Here is a 19,314-nt window from a genome sequence, read left to right on the forward strand (position 1 = left end):
TGTTCCGCCGTCGCCTTCCCTGTCCTTCCCTCTTCTCATTTCTCTCTTTCACAAACGGCAATCTCTTGATACAAGCCTGCTCGTAAAAAATCTGTTTTAAGGGCAACATGAATCTATTTTCTGTTGAAGAGGTCTATTTATGTTATATTCAACATACCTTGTGCAGGTTTGTGCTGTGTTCAAAATAGCACCACGGCGTGTGAAACCATAACCACTGTACACAGGTCATCTGTACTCGCGCGAGTCACAAAACCTAAAAAAAATAATAATAATAATAAAAATAACAATAAAATAATAAAATAATAACAAAATAAAAAGCAGAGTAGGTATAGAGGTTCAGGGCCAAGAGAAAACTTACGAAAAGTGACTTGCAGCTTAACCAGACTGGGCTAGGTTTTTTTTTTTTTTTTTAGGTTTTTCTTTTTCCCCCTCTTCTTCAATTTACTGACCACTTCTTTTAGGATAAAATCATTGGAAAAATCCCCAAAAAAAGGGGGAATAAACTGATAAACTGCTATACTGTATTTTAAAAACTCACTTATCAAGCTTTGGTTCTGATTGATTGAAGCTTGTATCACGTTGATGTTTGCCTTTCAGGACTGGAGCATCTCCTGAAAAAGTAGAAAATAATACAAATATATACATAGTTAATTCTTTGTGGAGATACAAACACTTATTTATAATGGGGATCACACAGTTAAAACTTTTTCATAGTCTTAATTGCTCCACATTTCATATACCTACCTATGGAAAATATTGATGAATAGTGTGGTAGTTTGTTTTTTTTTTTGTTTTTTTTTTTTTTTTTTTTTTTTTTTTTAATATATTTTTAAGGTAAGACATTTTTTCAAGCAAGCTCACCTGAAACTTGTCTGCTGGATAATTATAGCATCCTAGCTTAGTTTTGTCTCCCACATTCCATTTGACAATCAGACAGTCTGATTTCTCGTGACCAATCAACTGAAATTTGCCACATCCTGAAATATAAAGCCATAGTTTTCCAATCAAGTGTGTGTTGGGAGGTGTGCAAACATCAAGATTTCAAAGCACCACCCAGTCCCAGCGAGAAATAAGCAACACTATCACCAGTTGTGAATATGTTATGCCAGCCATAACATTTCAATGGGTTACTTTCTGGTGTTCTAGTGTTAAACAGCACCTAAATGGGAAGAATTGTGTTTCTTATTGCCCATCTGATGAGAGGCATACTAAGGGGTGGGCATGCTACAACACAGACCACATGTGTCTAATGTGGCCGTTGTTTCATTTCTACAAAATAAAAACAGCAGTGAAACACTCATTTTATTTTCTAAGTAACTCACACTAAGATAGTCTGATGGGCCATCAGAATATGTGTGTGGCAGGAAAAGCTTTAGACCTACATCTGACAGATGGTCTGAGAATGAGTGACTGGGATGCAGAATCTTACCGGGTTCTGTATGTTTCTTCAATAACTCCTGTAGGTTCCCTGCTGTGTCAAACACATAGCTGTCACTGGCCATGGTGATTCCAGTTCACAAAGTCAACGGGAAGAAGGAAACTGCAAACCTAATGGATTTATAGTTTCAAACTGGATTAAAAAATCGACAGTAGTTGAGATACCTACTTTTGTACAGGTATGAAATTTGGTTTAGGCTAGAAACAGAGTGGAGTGGAAAGCATAGGACATAAATGGTTCCTCTTGATCCAAACCAGATACCGATAACCTCATACTCTCTGTTGAGATAACTACTTTTGAACAGGTATAAAATTTGGTATAAAAATAGAGTGGGGAACTCTGTTTTTAATGTTAGTGAACAAAACTTTTTCTGGGAGAGTTCTACCTAAATGAAATGCAAGTGATAAGACTTACCTAGTTGCAAGCTTTAGATATTGATTGATTTACACAGCTTAGTAAAAGGGGCATAAATTCAACTCCTGAGAAGCCTTAGCCAATTTCAGAGCTACAGAAGGAATGAATCAATTTAATTTAAAAGGTTTGACAGAGGGAACTGTAACTTCTATGGTCTTATCGTCCCGAAATCGAAGAGAGAAGGAAGACAGGATAGGGTTTTCCTGATAGAAGGAAATGGTCAATTTTTTTTTTTTAAGAGGTTTGACAGAGGGAACTGTAACTTCTATGGTCTTATCGCCCCAAAATCGAAGAGAGAAGGAAGACAGGATAGGAGAAAGCCAGCCGTTCCGAGAACGAACATTATCCCATCAGGATAAAATCCGCCCCGGGCGGGAATCGAACCCGCGGCCTAGCGCTTACAAGGCAGACGCACTACCAACTAAGCTAACTAGGCTGGCGAAATAATCAAAGGGTGTGCCACGGAAAGATTGGATTTGAAAAATGTGCCGCGGTGGCAAAAACTTTGAGAAGCACTTTTCCAAGCTAGCTATACTGACAACACAGTTTTTCTCATCTGATCAATCAAATCATTTCATGAATCTTTGTGGTAACGCAGACAACTTCTTCACAACTTTAGTGGGTATCACAGCATTATTAAGTAGGTACTTCCTTTACTATTGATTTTCATCAACTCGTATCATCATTTTACACTGGTAATGCCGCCACTGGTCGCTACTCGATTAAAGTACAGACCTACATCTGACAGATGGTCTGAGAATGATTGACTGGGATGCAGAATCTTACCGGGTTCTGTATGTTTCTTCAATAACTCCTGTAGGTTCCCTGCTGTGTCAAACACATAGCTGTCACTGGCCATGGTGATTCCAGTTCACAAAGTCAACGGGAAGAAGGAAACTGCAAACCTAATGGATGGATAGTTTCAAACTGGATTAAAAAAATGACAGTAGTTGAGATACCTACTTTTGTACAGGTATGAAATTTGGTTTAGGCTAGAAACAGAGTGGAGTGGAAAGCATAGGACATAAATATTGTTCGAGAAAAATCAGTTTACCTATGAGCAGGAACGTAGGCCTCATATCCAGCGCTCTATCATATTGTACTCCAGTAACCGAGGCATGCACCATTGTAGAGTGATGTAGCATGATCACAGAGTAGGCAAAGTGAACCGTATCACAGCCACTCTTAGGAGGTTGTACCACCTGAAATAAATTAAAAATTGACAGTAGTTGAGATACCTACTTTTGTACAGGTATGAAATTTGGTTTAGGTTAAAAACAGAGTGGAGTGGAGTGGAAAGCATAGGACATAAATGTTTCCCCTTGATCCAAACCAGATACCGATAACCTCATACTCTCTGTTGAGATACCTACTTTTGAACAGGTATAAAATTTGGTATAAAAATAGAGTGGGGAACTGGGGAACTCTATTTTTAATGTTAGTGAACAAAACTTTTTATGGGAGAGTTCTACCTAAATGAAATGCAAGTGATGAGACTTACCTAGTTGCAAAATTAATGACAATGAAAAAGCTCAGGGAAGAGAGGAAGGCAGGGAAAACTAGGTATTGAGATGTTGCCTTAGCAACCAGAATACAGAGTGGACTGGTGATTGTAAATACTCGGTGAATACACAACAGCCGGGTAGCGCTTCGAACTCTTGACGTTCCCATGCTTTCCGAAATTACTTTCGTAAAAGAGGGCCTTTTGCAATTTTGGTGTACATGCCTTTCGCAATTTTGGTGTACATCACAGCATTACTAAGTGGCTCCTTTACAATCGAGTTCGATAATCTTTTTACACTGGTAATGCCGCCATTGATCGCTACACGATTAAAGTAGCCGCTCAATTGTCCTCACGAGGCTGAGTGCACTCCGAACTTCAAGCACAGAGCCGAAAAAACTTTGACCCCGCCAGGAATCGAACCCGCGACCTCCGGCGTGTAAGCCTAGTGTGATACCCACTAGGCCACGGATACTTCTTTTTAATTATTTTCAAGCTTCTGAAATGCATTCAGCTTTCTAGATTTTCTACAGTGTTTAATGGAATTAACTTCGAAAAAACTTTGACCCCGCCAGGAATCAAACCCGGGACCACCGGAGTGCAAGCCTTGTGTGATACCCACTCGGCCACGGATACTTCTTTTTAATTATTTTCAAGCTTCTGAAATGCATTCAGCTTTCTAGATTTTCTACAGTGTTTAATGGAATTAACTAACACAATAACGTTGAATTGAACTGAATAGAATCAAGTGGGGAGTTAAACATTGATCTTGATAGGTTATCGAAAGGTGAGATGTTAAATGTAGACTCCGTATTTGTTTGGATTTTTCCTTTTTCTCAGTCAGTTTTCCACCTGATTATATTACTGAAGATGTCTTTGCAGGCAAAACATATCTAAAAGTACAGTCAAACTTTTGTGACTGCCAGCCTAGTTAGCTTAGTTGGTAGTGCGTCTTCCTTGTAAGCGCTAGGCCGTGGGTTCGAACGGCTGGCTTTCTCCTATCCTGTCTTCCTTCTCTCTTTCAGCGTGTAAGCCTAGTGTGATACCCACTAGGCCACGGATACTTCTTTTTAATTATTTTCAAGCTTCTGAAATGCATTCAACTTTCTAGATTTTCTACAGTGTTTAATGGAATTAACTAACACAATAACGTTGAATTGAACTGAATAGAATCAAGTGGGGAGTTGAACATTGATCTTGATAGGTTATCGAAAGGTGAGATGTTAAATGTAGACTCCGTATTTGGATTTTTCCTTTTTCTCAGTCAGTTTTCCACCTGATTATATTACTGAAGATGTCTTCGCAGGCAAAACATATCTAAAAGTACAGTCAAACTTTTGTGACTGCCAGCCTAGTTAGCTTAGTTGGTAGTGCGTCTGCCTTGTAAGCGCTAGGCCGTGGGTTCGATCTTTTCCTTTTTCTCGGTCATTTTTCCACCTGATTATATTACTGAAGATGTCTTCGCAGGCAAAACATATCTAAAAGTACAGTCAAACTTTTGTGACTGCCAGCCTAGTGGTCAGTTTTCCACCTGATTATATTACTGAAGATGTCTTCGCAGGCAAAACATATCTAAAAGTACGGTCAAACTTTTGTGACTTGTAAAAGATACAGTCCCTTCATTTCTAATGTTGTTGTTGTAGCGGCTTTAGCTTTCGCCGAATGGCGATAGCAAAAAAAAGAAAAGATGTCTTTTTGTATCTGCTATACACCGGGGTGATGGTCTCTAGCTCTAGCCATGTTAATTTGGCTGGCTCGTCCTGAAAAGGCTAGGAAGAAGAAGGGGTTTTTTTATAGGTGGAACTCTAACTGTTAAGGTCTTATCGTCCCGAAATTGAAGAGAGGAGGACAAGATAAAAGAAAGCCAGCCGTTCTGAGAACGAACTTTATCTGTTTAGGATAAAATCCGCCTCGGGCGGGGATCGAACCCGCGACCAAGCCCTTACAAGGCAGACGCGCTACCCTTCAAGCTAACTAGGCTGACAAACGGTTAGTTGTTGTTGTAGCGTTGCGCAGAGGGCGAGTGGGGGTTGATGGTCTCTACACAAGATTACTTGGCCCGTCCAGAACTGCAGTCAACCATCATGAGGACCTGTGCTTTTCCTGTGAAGCATGACCGCCCGGGGCAGGGATCGAACCCGCGACCAAGCCCTTACAAGGCAGACGCACTACCCTTCAAGTTAACTAGGCTGACAAACGGTTAGTTGTTGTTGTTGTTGTTGTAGCGTTGCGCCAAGGGCGAGTGAGGGTTGATGGTCTCTACACAAGATTACTTGGCCCGTCCAGAACTGCAGTCAACCATCATGAGGACCTGTGCTTTTCCTGTGAAGCATGATAAACACTTTGTAACCTCTAGCTGACCAGACTGGTTAGGGTTTGGCTGCTCTGAACCCCATTTATAGTCCCACAGCCGCGACCAAGTAAGTCCTTACAAGGCAGACGCACTACTAACCAAGCTAACTAGGTTGACAGCCGGTTCATCAGTTACCTTGGTATAATATTCGGCATAACAAGCATCCAATTTGGTCACATCATCAGGCTTGAGATCCGCTATGAAGCAACTAAGCCAGGCTGGATCTTGAACTTGTTCTACCAGCATAGAATAGTCGGGTGGGTAGAAATCTACCAGGAGATTCAAATCTATCCTGAAAAAGAAGAAAAACAATAAAAATAAAAAAAATAAAATTGATCAGTTCCGCTTACTTGGGTGATGTTTCAAAGTCATAGAGCATGAAAAATGAGGACCAACGGATTTTTTCTTTTTCTCCTACGACTTCTAGATCCCGAGATAAATCGATTTAAAATATAGAGAGGAGGGAGAATTGAATCAAGACGAGTAAGTGAAAGACGAGAACAAGAAGATGAAAGAAGAATCAGTTGAATCCAAGGAGATAATAAGTGAACTACAACAAAGACAAAGAATTAGTGACTATTTTTATAGTCTCACAGCCACAACCAGGCCCTTACCGCTATTTATAGTCCCACAGCCGCGACCAAAACCATTACAAGTAAGACGCGCTACCCTTCAAGCTAGAAACTGGCAATCGTCAATTACCTTGGCATAATATTCGGCATAACAAGCATCCAATTTGGTCACATCATCAGGCTTGAGATCCGCTATGAAGCAACTAAGCCAGGCTGGATCTTGAACTTGTTCCACCAGCATAGAATAGTCAGGTGGGTAGAAATCGACCAGGAGATTCAAATCTATCCTGAAAAAGAAGAAAAACAATAAAAATAAAATTATTCCCTTTAAAATAAAGTATGTTTGTAGGACTTATCCCATCTTTATCTTGAACTTTATCCCATCAGGATAAAATCCGCGGCCTAGCGCTCACAAGGCAGACGCATTACCAACTACTTAGTGAGGTAGTATTCTCCAAAAGGAACTCTTCCACCAAACAAATGAACATGATTTATTTTAGCATGGGGACTGCTGCTGTTCTACTCTAAACTGTTTGATCTGTGGCGTATATCTCTTGGCAGACTTTTTGACTTGGCGGAGTGGAGAACTAATAAAGCGTTCCTTATTCTAGTCACTCACTATTACGTAGACCTGATCAGGTGTCAGGTATGCCTGATAGAGTCTGTTCTACCTGATAGTGGGTGTGCTCATCAGGTAATGTAATCAGGTAGACTTGACATTCGGACCTTTTCAGCCGTACCTGTCAGGTCTACCTGATAGTGAATGGCTGGCCTCAAATATAATTATAACTTAGGTCTACTAAAACGAACCAAAGGCGCCTTTTTGCTCTGTTTCTTCTCACCTGTGTTTTCTCATCTGTACAAAGGCCTCTCCGTACTGTTTCCGTGTCAACAGGTCACTCAGCAGATCCAATATTAACCCTCTCGGTGTCACCGTCTCCAAATTACCCCTGGGCATTTCCTACCAGTGGCTACCAACTAAAACCTCCAATGCGTCAGACCACACAGTATAGGAAACAGATCACCCCGGAAATACGGGTTTCTTCTCACCTGTGTTTTCTCATCTGTACAAAGGCCTCCCCGTACTGTTTCCGTGTCAACAGGTCACTCAGCAGATCCAATATTAACCCTCTCGGTGTCACCGTCTCCAAATTACCCCTGGGCATTTGTAGCACTACCTGACAGGACGGGGTAACTGTGACCAGCGTGCCCCCACGCTCCAAACGACGCGACAGACCATGTCCATCCTCTATCTGAAATATTTACGGTGATGGACAAAAGTGTTCACATTAACCCCAGTTTTCCAGATACCCAAAAGTGAACAGTAGTGTACGTAGGAATCAAATATGTTTTATTGGAAAAATTAATGACAATGAGAAAGTTCAGGGAAGAGAGGAAGGCAGGGAAAACTATCTATTGACATGTTGCCTTAGCAACCAGAATACAGAGTGGACTGGTGATTGTAAATACTGGGTGAATACACAACAGCCGGGTAGCGCTTCGAACTCTTGACGTTCCCATGCTTTCCGGCGCTATCGATAAGTATATGTCTGGCTAGGGGACGTTAAGCAGATAGTAGACTAGTGTCTAGCTGTGGGACTATAAACAGGGAGGAGAACAGCTAACTCTAACCAGCCTAGCTAACTGGCGGTTCTTCAAAGAGTTCTCTCTGCTTTGAAAGAACAAGCACAAGTCCTTACGATGGTTGACTGTACAACAGCCGGGTAGCGCTTCGAACTCTTGACGTTCCCATGCTTTCCGGCGCGATTGATAAGTATATGTCTGGCTAGGGGACGTTAAACAGATAGTAGACTAGTGTCTAGCTGTGGGACTATAAACAGGGCGGAGAACAGCTTACTCTAACCAGCCTAGCTAACTGGCGGTTCTTCAAAGAGTTCTCTCTGCTTTGAAAGAACAAGCACAAGTCCTTACGATGGTTGACTGTCCACGCTCCAAACGACGCGACAGACCATGCCCTTCCTCTATCTGAAATATTTACGGTGATGGACAAAAGTGTTCACATTAACCCCAGTTTTCCAGATACCCAAAAGTGAACAGTAGTGTACTTTACGTGTAAAAAATTAAAAGTGTTCGTTTCGATATTTAGTTGAAAGATTCAAACATAGTCACTTGCCTCGTCGAGCCAGCCTAGTTAGTTTGGAGGGTAGGGCGTCTGCCTTGTAAGCACCAGGTCGCGGGTTCGATTCCCGACTGGGGCGAACTTTATCCTAAACAGATAAGTTTCGTTCTAGGAACGACTGGCTTTCTTCTATCCTGTCTTCCTCAGTTCCATTTCGGGACGATAAGAGACTTGAAATTTGGTATGCAAAACTCAAATGTAACAAGGATGCATCACGAAACTTTTGGTTAACATCGATAATGCGGTTGGCGGTATTTTGACCGCTTTTTGGTATGATTCATCAATAGAACAAGGAAAGTTGTGTGACATTCACAACAGATTTTTAATAATAATAACTCACCTGTCGGCCAGGCACCAATCGGTACAGCACAAGTCTATGCGTAAGCGTTGTGAGGAGGAGCCAATCTCTGTGTACGACAAACGAGGAAACATCGCTAGCGGCCAACTCGCCATTATCGTACAGCTTATGATTCGCACTCAGCGACAAATAATGACCCGCCCCGTACGACAAATGCGTACATAGTTCGGGCAAACGAAACACGACTTCGTGGGAGCTCGGGTTGGATTCGAGCGCTGTCGTATTGGGCTCGGCAAACATCGGAGATTTCTGTGAGTTGGCTTCAAGCGCGTTCGTATTGGGCTCGGGAGACGTCGGGAATTTCCGTGAGTATAGGAGAACGTCGAGGTTTTCAAGTTGGAGAATGAGCTCTGTAGATGATTTGACATCAACGCTGACGATGCGTGAAGGAGGAGTGAATCTGTACGGGAAAAGGTTACAATTGAGCATTTTTTAAAGGAATTGAAATTCAATAAAAATAAAAGAATTACTCTTTCGTTACTGGGATTTGAACTACGACATTTCTTCTGGTCAGTTAATGGCTGGCGCACATAGACTTGTGAAATCACTAACGGACGTCCAATAGTAATGGCTGGTTTGCTGGACGTCAGTGTTGTTTACACGAAGACAGTGGCTGGACTGCCTACTGACCCGTGATATCCCAAATTCTTTTTACTGTACTTCACTGTAGAGGTAATCGGCCTAAAGTTAGATACTCAGCAATCCACAGAGTTAGGCGAAAGGTGCTCCCTTGGCCTTGGAACCTGCCAAAAGGGGTAGATGAAGGGACTGAACTAATTATTATACTAATTATTACTAACTAATTAGACTTGTGAAATGAAACTACTCTGTAGCAATTCTTTGCAAAATTTACTGTTGATTTATTAAACTTTTTTTTTTTTTTTTGTACAGCACCCGTTGTTGACTAATCCACCAGATCATGGAATTGCTAAAAAAATTACTCACAAATTTTCCACTTGGCCTTTCATATCCACAGCACACAGGTTTCCCCTGTTGTCCACACAAACCAGACTCTCCTCGTTCCACACATTCATCTTTCTACTCTCACTATTGGTAGTCATTATAGTCAGTGTTTCACTCTGGGGATTCAACCGATGTACTGATCCTCCAGCGGTGACTACCAACAGGTCACCGGAGTCCGCAAACCGTAGCACGCGGTTGACACTCTGACCAGTCACTGGAAAATAAGAAATCAAAAGGTCAACTTTTTTCTCTCTAGCTCCTATACTTACTTAATTTTGTGTTTTAGGCGGTACCTATAATCAAATTTATCTCTTGGATTTTTTTTCGAGGTTTTATAAAAGGTCAAATCGTCCCTAAAGCGAATATAGAAGGAAGACAGGATAGGAGAACGTGAGCTGATCCGGGAACGAACCCTATCTCTTTAGAATAAAGTTCGCACCGAGCGGGAATCAAATTTACAGGCTAGTCGCACTACCTTCCAAACTAGGTTGGCACCATTTTTTATTATTATTATTTTAAACCATTTCTGGATATTGAACCCAGGACCTTCTACAGGGGTATGGTTGGACCAACCAAAACCCTTGTTACGAAATATCTTACCAGGACTTTGAACTCGTTCCAGACACATAGGAGGTGGAATAAAGCTCTGACTGAAATCCGTAACAAGAACTTCCGCTCCATCTATAACCGACACCACACCTTGTGCTGCGTCCACAACCCAACGCCACTTGTATGTATGTAGAATGGAGTTGTGCAGTATAGAACATTGAGAGGCTGAGCTCCATTCTAGTTGTAATGGACTGGTGAACCTTAGATCTTGCTTTAGGTACCTGGGAGAAGAAAAATATGGCTGTAGGTAACTTGCGTACTATTTCAATTTTAACCTTCTAGTTGTGTATTAAAATGGAAAAAAAAGATGTCCGACTTGCGTTCTGGGTCTTTTTTGTTTATTTTTCAAAAGGTTGAGGGATTTTTTTTTCATTACATGGGACAAAAATATTCCCCTGTTTTCCTAATTTTGTTTAATTAATTATGAAGTCCATTTTATAAGTTGCCCTACACTAAACTAAACCCAATAACACACAAAAAGTTTATCATTTGTGAAAGTTCTTTTCGCGTGCAACGTAACCCTATCATTCCCAGAAAGTTGATCATTTGTGAAAGTTCTTTTCGCGTACTACCTAACCCTATCATTCCTAGAAAGTTGATCATTTGTGAAAGTTCTTTTCGCGTACTACCTAACCCTATCATTCCCAGAAAGGTGATCATTTGTGAAAGTTCTTTTCGCGTTCTAGAATTCTTTCGTGGGATATAATAAGGGATTTTTTCTGTGGGACCAAATTTTGAGAGGTATTTTTCCCCAGTTTACCGGGTTTTTCCAGTACGCAAGTAGTACTGTCTACCTGAAAATTCAGTATGCAAGTAGTAAACACCAAAAAATATAACCAATATTTCAAACTGCTGAGATCAGGCTAAATAGTATGAGTGCCTTTAAGATGAGAATGAACTAACTTTACTCACCCCTGCAGTCTGTTCTCACTAAAGTTTTATTGGACTAAAGAATAAAGTTTTTTTTTTTTTTTTTTTTTTTTTTTGGTTTAAGGTAAAAACCACCTTTTTTTTATAAAAAAACGGTAACAACAGTAACAACCCCCTTTATATGATAATAAAAAAACTATTTTAAATTAAACCAATCAATAAAATATTTAAGTGAGAGTTCCAAATGATTAAAAATAAACTGTAGTCAACACATGTATTCCTTAAGCTAACAAATCAAACAATGCACTTACTTACCAATGTGCCATTGCCTATTTCGTATACATCAGAACTCCGCCTATCCTCTGTAAGGTTACTGCCCAGGATGGTTCCATCAGAATTCCACTGGAGTCCCTTCACTTTGTCGAATTCTTCAGCTCAAATACATCCTTTGTTTCTGTATTTTTCCTCGATAACATGTAGAAATATTTTATTCGGAAGTCTCTGTGTTGATACCAGATGAGTCATCACATGGGGTCGCCACACAACAGAAGGGATTCGAGGCCAGCAATAGGCTTGCTTGTATATCTTGAAGGGAACACTCGCCTCCGTACACTTTAAATACTTTGATCATGCGGGAATTGATCTCTCAGGGTTGAAATAGGTTGGATTGCAAACAGTTGACTGTCGTGACGACCAGCCAGAAAGGCTAGGGGGTCCTGTAATAGAATAGAACAGGATAAACAAGATATCTTGTCCAAGTAGGAGTGAAAAGTCCTATCCCAGCAGTCTAGACAATATGCAATGATAACAAATAATGGACCTCAATTTAGACAGGATTTTTTTTTTTTTTTTAACTAACTAAATTATTATTGTGTTAATTTAAAATACTTACCAGTATCCACATGCTCGGCAGCTGCACTAGATTGTGCTGCATTTTTTGCTGATCCATGGAACTGAGTTTCTACTTTCCCCCAGCCAACATTTACAGATTCTTTCTCTCCTCTTTCTGATGTGCTCAACACATCTTGCTGTGAAATCAATGTGAAATTGATCGACAAAGTTATCACCAAACATGATTTGGTCAGAAGAATAAGATGCTCCTTATCGGGACTTAGGGCAGCTGTGATTATTTCATCATCTGGTTCAACATCAATGTTTTCTTGAAGGGCCCACAGGTCCGTATCATAACATTTGGTATCATTTTCATATGAAATTGAACGGATGTGCTGGTCTGAGATGATGTAAAAAACATTCAACAGTTCATCAGAGAAGATTTGGTCTATTTTGAAATGTGTCTCATACCAACACTCTAGCTTATGGTCTTTGTAGTGATAAAGGTGGTTATTATCATAGAGGAAAATTTTCCCATTGTCTAGAAGGAGAAATTTGACAATGTTGTTTTCATTCTGTTCTATTGGGACGGAGTGAAATGGTAGTGCTGTGTCCTTTTGATCAAAGATACTGAGATTCTTCATTGCACCTGAAAGAAGAAAAGGAGCAGACATTTTATTAAAGTACCTACCAAACTTCTTTGAGTACAAATTATGTACTTCACAGATTGCCAAAGAGATAAACTTTGGAGGGAAAATTTGACTCAACACCTCATAAAATACACCAGTTTATAACATTGAAATGGGGGTCTTTTCTGATGAAATTCCTGTGTGTGGAGTCCAGTATGTAGGACTATTGCACCCAAGTTCCTGATGGATCTGAGAAGTAAAACACACATTGTGTGTGGTTGGTATCCAAATGGATGACTATGTATTTGGGCATTCACTGCTGCTGGCTTTTCCAAACTCCCCTTGGGCTGAGGGAGGTAAATGTGAGGTGGTAGTTTGTTGGAAAAGGGTAGGTAAAACCCCTGTTAGGAGAAGACCTACATAAGATGTTAAAATTGAGAAAACACCTATCCATGAAGTGTAAGATTGGTGAATGAATGACTAACTTACTTTTTGGATTCTAACCTTATCTTGGATTCTAACTGATCAAATTTGGAGCTTTCTAAAGAAGATTATTGATGCGTTATCACTGATCTTATCAAGACATTTCTTATCAATAAAGAATTTAGGTATCTGCCACTTATCAGTGCACTAAAATTAAAATAACGTGCGATTTTTTCAAAAAGTTCGCGCCTCTCCCGCTCTTGCCGTTCAATGGACTTGGCAGTCCAAAAAGATCCGTATACACGATGCAGCGAACGATAAAAAAGTAAAGGATTTTGTGGAAACCTGGAGAAAATTAAAATAAAATTTCCGAAAGATTTTGCGAGGCTTAATTTTTTTAAAAATAATTATTACCTAATATATCTAGATTTAAATCGCTTTAAATTTATTAAAATAAATAAAATAATAAAAAGTAAAAATGTCCAAATCAGCTGAGGCCGGTAATGGCAGTTCATATTCCGGTAGATAAGGCTGGACCTGAGAGGCGCGAAATTTTGAATTTTTGACCAAAAAAAAATCTTAAAATCTGAACTGGAAAAAGTTGAAGCCTTTTAAGTGTAGAGTTTTCAAGTTTTTTGCCCCTAATAAAATGTCCTTACCTGGAAAATGCTTGATTTTAACTGTTACTTAGTTGATAGACAGTAAAAAGGATCCCCAAATAGTGGGTGCCATCAACAGTGATTGATTGAAATGGAGCCAAGAGCAAACTGATGCTATCATGGTGGAAGATTTGATAACTTTCTCATTGAATTAGCATAAGGTAAGGTAATAAAAAGTGTGATATCTGGAAGATTTTCCATGAAAAGTGGGTGCCATCAACAGTGATTGATTGAAATGGAGCCAAGAGCAAACTGATGTTATCATGGTGGAAGATTTGATAACTTTCTCATTGAATTAGCATAAAAGGTAAGGTAATAAAAAGTGTGATATCTGGAAGATTTTCCATGAATCTGCACTGTTCACTTAGAAAAACACAGAAAATGATGGCAGGTAGGTACAACATTTGGTAACCATTCAGAAGCAATAACTATGAAAAAGAAAGTTCTTTTTTGCTTTTAATCTAACCCTATAATAATACTGCTTATTTGTAACAGCTCATTTTTGTAGCAATTTTCAGGTTGTGGTAATGAATTGCATTCAGAAGCAATAACTATGAAAAAGAAAGTTTTTTTTGCTTTTAATCTAACCCTATAATAATACTGCTTATTTGTAACAGCTCATTTTTGTAGCAATTTTCAGGTTGTGGTAATGAATTCTATTCTATTCTATTATGGGACTGGTTGCTCCTCTCCCAAGAGAGTATGCAATTAACACTGCGACCTCTGTAGATCTATTGTGACAATCAAATAAAATATTTAAGTGAGAGTTCAAATGATTAAAAATAAACTGTAGTCAACACATGTATTCCTTAAGCTACAAAATCAAACAATGCACTTACTTACCAATGCCAGTTGCTATTTGTATACATCAGAACTTGCCTATCCTCTGTAAGTACTGCCAGGATGGTTCCATCAGAATTCCACTGGAGTCCCTTCACTTTGTCGACATTCTTCAGCTCAAATACATCCTTTGTTTCTGTATTTTTCTCGATAAATATTAGAACATATTTATTCGGAAGTCTCTGTGTTGATACCAGATGAGTCATCACATGGGGTCGCCACAACAGAAGGGATTCGAGGCCAGCAATAGGCTTGCTTGTATATTGAAGGGAACACTCGCCTCCGTACACTTTAAATACTTTGATCATGCGGGAATTGATCTCAGGGTTGAAATAGTTGATTGCAAACAGTTGACTGTCGTGACACCAGACAACTTCGAGGCCAGCAATAGGCTTGCTTGTATATTGAAGGGAACACTCGCCTCCATACACTTTAAATACTTTGATCATGCGGGAATTGATCTCAGGGTTGAAATAGTTGATTGCAAACAGTTGACTGTCGTGACACCAGACAAGGCTAGGGGGTCCTGTAATAGAATAGAACAGGATAAACAAGATATCTTGTCCAAGTAGGAGTGAAAAGTCCTATCCCAGCAGTCTAGACAATATGCAATGATAACAAATAATGGACCTCAATTCAGACAGGATTTTTTTTTTACTAACTAAATTATTATTGTGTTAATTTAAAATACTTACCAGTATCCACATGCTCGGCAGCTGCACTAGATTGTGCTGCATTTTTTGCTGATCCATGGAACTGAGTTTCTACTTTCCCCCAGCCAACATTTACAGATTCTTTCTCTCCTCTTTCTGATGTGCTCAACACATCTTGCTGTGAAATCAATGTGAAATTGATCGACAAAGTTATCACCAAACATGATTTGGTCAGAAGAATAAGATGCTCCTTATCGGGACTTAGGGCAGCTGTGATTATTTCATCATCTGGTTCAACATCAATGTTTTCTTGAAGGGCCCACAGGTCCGTATCATAACATTTGGTATCATTTTCATATGAAATTGAACGGATGTGCTGGTCTGAGATGATGTAAAAAACATTCAACAGTTCATCAGAGAAGATTTGGTCTATTTTGAAATGTGTCTCATACCAACACTCTAGCTTATGGTCTTTGTAGTGATAAAGGTGGTTATTATCATAGAGGAAAATTTTCCCATTGTCTAGAAGGAGAAATTTGACATTGTTGTTTTCATTCTGTTCTATTGGGACGGAGTGAAATGGTAGTGCTGTGTCCTTTTGATCAAAGATACTGAGATTCTTCATTGCACCCTCATCAGAGAAGATTTGGTCTATTTTGAAATGTGTCTCATACCAACACTCTAGCTTATGGTCTTTGTAGAGATAAAGGTGGTTATTATCATAGAGGAAAATTTTCCCATTGTCTAGAAGGAGAAATTTGACAATGTTGTTTTCATTCTGTTCTATTGGGACGGAGTGAAATGGTAGTGCTGTGTCCTTTTGATCAAAGATACTGAGATTCTTCATTGCACCTGAAAGAAGAAAAGGAGCAGACATTTTATTAAAGTACCTACCAAACTTCTTTGAGTACAAATTATGTACTTCACTGATTGCCAAAGAGATAAACTTTGGAGGGAAAATTTGACTCAACACCTCATAAAATACACCAGTTTATTACATTGAAATGGGAGTCTTTTCTGATGAAATTCCTGTGTGTGGAGTCCAGTATGTAGGACTATTGCACCCAAGTTCCTGATGGATCTAAGAAGTAAAACACACATTGTGTGTGGTTGGTATCCAAAAGGTTGACTATGTATTTGGGCATTCACTGCTGCTGGCTTTTCCAAACTCCCCTTGAGCTGAGGGAGGTATATGTGAGGTGATAGTTTGTTGTTAAAGGGTAGGTAAAACCTCCTGTTAGGAGAAGACCTACATAAGATGTTAAAATTGAGAAAACACCTATCCATGAAGTGTAAGATTGGTGAATGAATGACTAACTTAATCACTCAGTGTGAATGATGACGGGGATGGGGAACGGTCGGAGATGTGGGGGGCTGTGGCCGCTATTTCGGCCACCATCTTTGGCGCCAACGCGATCGTCCTTATCCGCGCTCTCAAAGGGCTTCACTTCTCGGTGATCATGTCCAGCTTTGGTGCATTCGCTCTATTCCAAACCCTTGGGTTCTCCTGGTCTCTGGATGTCCTGTGTTGGCCATCGTGTGTATCCGCGCTCTCAAAGGACTTCACTTCTCCGTGATCATGTCCAGCTTTGGTGCATTCGCTCTATTCCAAACCCTTGGGTTCTCCTGGTCTCTGGATGTCCTGTGTTGGCCATCGTGTGGTGTGGAGAGATTTCTCATTGTACTACTAGCATTGTTCAGCTTCGCCGGGCAGATACTCCTCACGCTGTCTCTTCAGTTGGAACAGGCAGGACCTGTGTCCATCGCGCGCTCTGCAGACATTGTCTTCGCGTTTGTGTGGCAGGTTTTGTTCTTCCAGGAGGTCCCCAACGTGTTCTCCGTGGTGGGTGCCATCCTAGTGACGAGTTGTGTGATATTGACCGGCCTAAGGAAGTGGGCGATGACCCTCCCCCATGAGTCTTCACTGAAACATGCGCTACGTATTTTGACCAAGTGAAATATTGTGCTCCCTCTATTGTTGAGAAACATTGTGGGTTTTTCTTCCCTTGCCTTTCCTTACAATGCTTCATCCTGATTTCCTATGAAAGGCAAGGGTCTAATTAAAAAAAAAAAAAACATGTACTTAAAAATTGAAATTGGCCTATCACGTTGCCGCGGCCGTGCACTTAGCTGATAGCTGTTTTAGGATTTTACAGATGATAGATATTTTAGGATTTTGCAGAAATGATAGATATTTTAGGACTTTGCCATGTCTCCTCAGCTATTATTGGTGTTGGTTTTACATGAAAACACGAAGCGTGCATGATAGAAAGCTATAACCAAAGACTCCAAACTATGATATTTCTTGTTTCTTCATTTCTTAAATAAGCTTTCACTTAATTTATAATACCTTCACTTCTTCCACTAAATGCCCAATACTTCTTATAATTAGAACTATACTTTCGCGCCCCAACACCCACATTAATACCTTCACTTCTTCCACTAAATGCCCAATACTTCTTATAATTAGAACTATACTTTCGCGCCCCAACACCCACATAAATACCTTCACTTCTTCCACTAAATGCCCAATACTTCTTATAATTAGAACTATACTTTCGCGCCCCAACACCCACATTCAATCGTTTATAGTTTTTCCTCTACAACTACCTGAAAACGCCTACTTTCTCTGTGGCGTATAATATTTTTTTAGTAGCGCTGTTAAACTATTTCGGCTTGGAGAGGCGAAGAGCTACTGCGCTCCTTAATACATACTATAGCATCCCAAAGCAGGGTCATATTCAGGATTTTGCCGATTTCGAAGCCTGGCCTACAGCACAGGAGAAAAATAAAGCTTGAAGGTAGGGGAGGGGGGTGGCTGGGCCCCCTCGATCCCAATTTTTCGGAGTCTGACATAGAGTAAAGGAAAAAATGGAGCTTGAGGGGGGGGGGAAGGGGAGAGAATTCGTAATGAACCTTTTCACAAAATGGAGAGAATTCGTTGCGGGAGAGAACTCGTAAAGGAGAGAATTCGTTACCTCCCGTCGATTCTGTCTGGCTGGGAACGACAGGGATTAGACCAGCTTAGTCTGGCTAGTAGACAAACAGGGAGTATACCAGCCTGAATTTCCCTTCCTAAAGAATTAGCAAAGGTTGAGTGCGAAGGGCATCCAGTCGTGAAATTGGTAGCCAAACCCAAATGTGAGCCCAAAGCAATCACCCTAGTTAGGACTGATTGAGAGGCTGGCGAAAAACGCCGACCCCGTCTAAACACGGGAAAAGAAGAAGAAGAAGAAGAAAAGAAGAGGTGGCGGTCAAGCGGTTTAGTGAGTCATTTCGCACTACTTTCCCCGAATCAAATAGTTTTCTTTGATTTGGGCTGGATTGGAAATATAGGGATCCCGAAAGGACCATTTTTTTAGTGATTCCCAAATTTCAGTGAACAACTTGTGCAAAATAAAGCTGACACATAAATTGTGGCCTTTAGCTTGTAAATATTAATAGGCATTTATTTTTACATTGTCATGAGCGCTAATATTTTTATTCACAAAAGTTTAAACCACAAAGTACCTACAACACACGTTTTGGGAGAGGCAGAAAAAATTGAAAATGTACAAAATATTATAGGTACCTATTGTTAAACAATTTTATTATTTTCAATATGGGTTAGTTTAATAATTTTAAAACGTTATCAGTACAGTAGGATATTGGGGTTCCACTACTGAGTAGGTAGGTACTGTGCTTTTAGTACGTAATTATTTTACTCAGTTAATACATGTAGATTTTTTTCTTTTTTTATGGATCCAAGCCTCGAACCCAAACCTTTTTTGTTTATAGCTACGTAACTGACCAGAAAACTAAGCTACCAGAGGAGGTTCTAAGACAGTTTTATCTCACCTATATGGTAGATATATGTAACGTCCAGTTTGATAGAGCTTTGTAGGGGTTTAACGTTGTATAACTATACGAGAGGAGAGATTTCCATGCAAATACTCCTAGTTCGTATTTAGAGCTACATACGAGTATCAGTTTATGGTTAATAGTTATATTACTTCCTAATTAATCGCACGATTCGATTCGCTTGGAACTAAATTAAATTTACAAGTACCTACTAGATAGAA

The 19,314-nt window shown here is 39.9% G+C and overlaps 3 protein-coding genes across 3 annotated transcripts in view; 1 reads left to right on the forward strand and 2 right to left on the reverse strand.

The window, feature by feature from the left end:
• The window catches only part of LOC103519353, a gene marked incomplete at its 3' end in the record, with an annotated part of 3,134 nt that extends 1,188 nt beyond the window's left edge, over positions 1-1,946 (reverse strand). Inside the window, exons 1-4 of the mRNA XM_017448168.2 lie at positions 1,853-1,946; positions 1,430-1,548; positions 862-977; positions 158-173 (exon numbers count right to left, since the gene is read on the reverse strand). Coding sequence (XP_017303657.1) covers positions 158-173; positions 862-977; positions 1,430-1,502 — 205 coding nt within the window. The remainder of the gene's footprint in view (positions 1-157; positions 174-861; positions 978-1,429; positions 1,549-1,852) is intronic.
• An 893-nt stretch (positions 1,947-2,839) lies between these two features.
• Positions 2,840-16,100, reverse strand: LOC103519354 (elongator complex protein 1). The gene is made up of 11 exons (XM_026830896.1): positions 15,296-16,100; positions 15,108-15,126; positions 14,604-14,966; positions 10,340-10,569; positions 9,722-9,953; positions 8,759-9,176; positions 7,435-7,531; positions 7,121-7,226; positions 5,842-5,998; positions 2,907-3,054; positions 2,840-2,844 (listed from the first exon to the last, which is right to left on the reverse strand). The coding sequence occupies exons 1-11, from the start codon at positions 16,098-16,100 to the stop codon at positions 2,840-2,842; spliced, it is 2,580 nt and encodes an 859-aa protein (XP_026686697.1).
• A 480-nt stretch (positions 16,101-16,580) lies between these two features.
• Positions 16,581-17,673, forward strand: LOC103519352 (solute carrier family 35 member G1-like). The gene is made up of 2 exons (XM_008484439.3): positions 16,581-16,693; positions 16,813-17,673. Exons 1-2 carry the CDS (start codon positions 16,618-16,620, stop codon positions 17,208-17,210), a joined length of 474 nt encoding a protein of 157 aa, XP_008482661.1. The 5' UTR covers positions 16,581-16,617; the 3' UTR covers positions 17,211-17,673.
• The last annotated feature ends 1,641 nt before the right edge of the window (positions 17,674-19,314 follow it).

Source organism: Diaphorina citri, unplaced genomic scaffold (genome assembly GCF_000475195.1).
Source record: "Diaphorina citri unplaced genomic scaffold, Diaci psyllid genome assembly version 1.1 scaffold2683, whole genome shotgun sequence".
NCBI lineage: Eukaryota > Metazoa > Arthropoda > Insecta > Hemiptera > Psyllidae > Diaphorina > Diaphorina citri.

Excerpts from the sequence above, each read along its gene's own strand:
- LOC103519354 (XM_026830896.1), bottom strand. The coding sequence starts at position 16,100 with ATGAAGAATCTCAGTATCTTTGATCAAAAGGACACAGCACTACCATTT. Across the intron at positions 5,999-7,120 it reads GTACAGATGAGAAAACACAG|GATAGATTTGAATCTCCTGG; the intron begins GTGAGAAGAAAC and ends CTTCTTTTTCAG. Across the intron at positions 3,055-5,841 it reads ATGCCGAATATTATACCAAG|GTGGTACAACCTCCTAAGAG; the intron begins GTAACTGATGAA and ends AATTTATTTCAG.
- LOC103519352 (XM_008484439.3), top strand. The coding sequence starts at position 16,618 with ATGTGGGGGGCTGTGGCCGCTATTTCGGCCACCATCTTTGGCGCCAAC. Across the intron at positions 16,694-16,812 it reads CCTTATCCGCGCTCTCAAAG|GACTTCACTTCTCCGTGATC; the intron begins GGCTTCACTTCT and ends GCGCTCTCAAAG.